This window comes from Penaeus monodon, chromosome 30 (assembly GCF_015228065.2).
Source record: "Penaeus monodon isolate SGIC_2016 chromosome 30, NSTDA_Pmon_1, whole genome shotgun sequence".
Classification (NCBI taxonomy): Eukaryota; Metazoa; Arthropoda; class Malacostraca; order Decapoda; family Penaeidae; genus Penaeus; species Penaeus monodon.
In genome coordinates this window covers 2,410,673-2,410,980 of record NC_051415.1, presented here as the reverse complement: position 1 = coordinate 2,410,980, position 308 = coordinate 2,410,673, and the positions used below count along the sequence as shown (strand labels likewise).

General features: G+C 43.2%; 1 protein-coding gene across 1 annotated transcript in view; it reads right to left on the bottom strand.

Moving 5' to 3' along the window:
• LOC119592451 (transformer-2 protein homolog alpha-like) overlaps window positions 1-308 on the bottom strand; it is a gene marked incomplete at its 5' end in the record, with an annotated part of 8,052 nt that overhangs the window by 1,323 nt on the left and 6,421 nt on the right. The window contains 1 exon segment of the mRNA XM_037941272.1: window positions 218-308. Coding sequence (XP_037797200.1) covers window positions 218-308 — 91 coding nt within the window.

Sequence of the window (308 nt, the reverse complement as noted above, 5' to 3'; positions counted from 1 at the left end):
TACTTTAGCATACAAAATATTGTTCTCTTAAATTGTTCTGAACAGGTCTACACCAATGGCAGGTAACAAATATCTTGAGTGATTTTATTAATCCTTTTGTGATACCTTATTATGTACACTTGCAGTACCTGCCTTGAGTACCTGCAAGAGTAATCAACTAGACAATACAAATGGGTATTATCTGCCTCTCACATTAACACCAACACCATCTACTTACGTGGAGAGTATGACCGAGAGCGTGAGCGGTATGATCTGCGTGGAGGGGACCGGCGACTGCGACTGCCTCCTCCATATCCACCTCTGTGGCG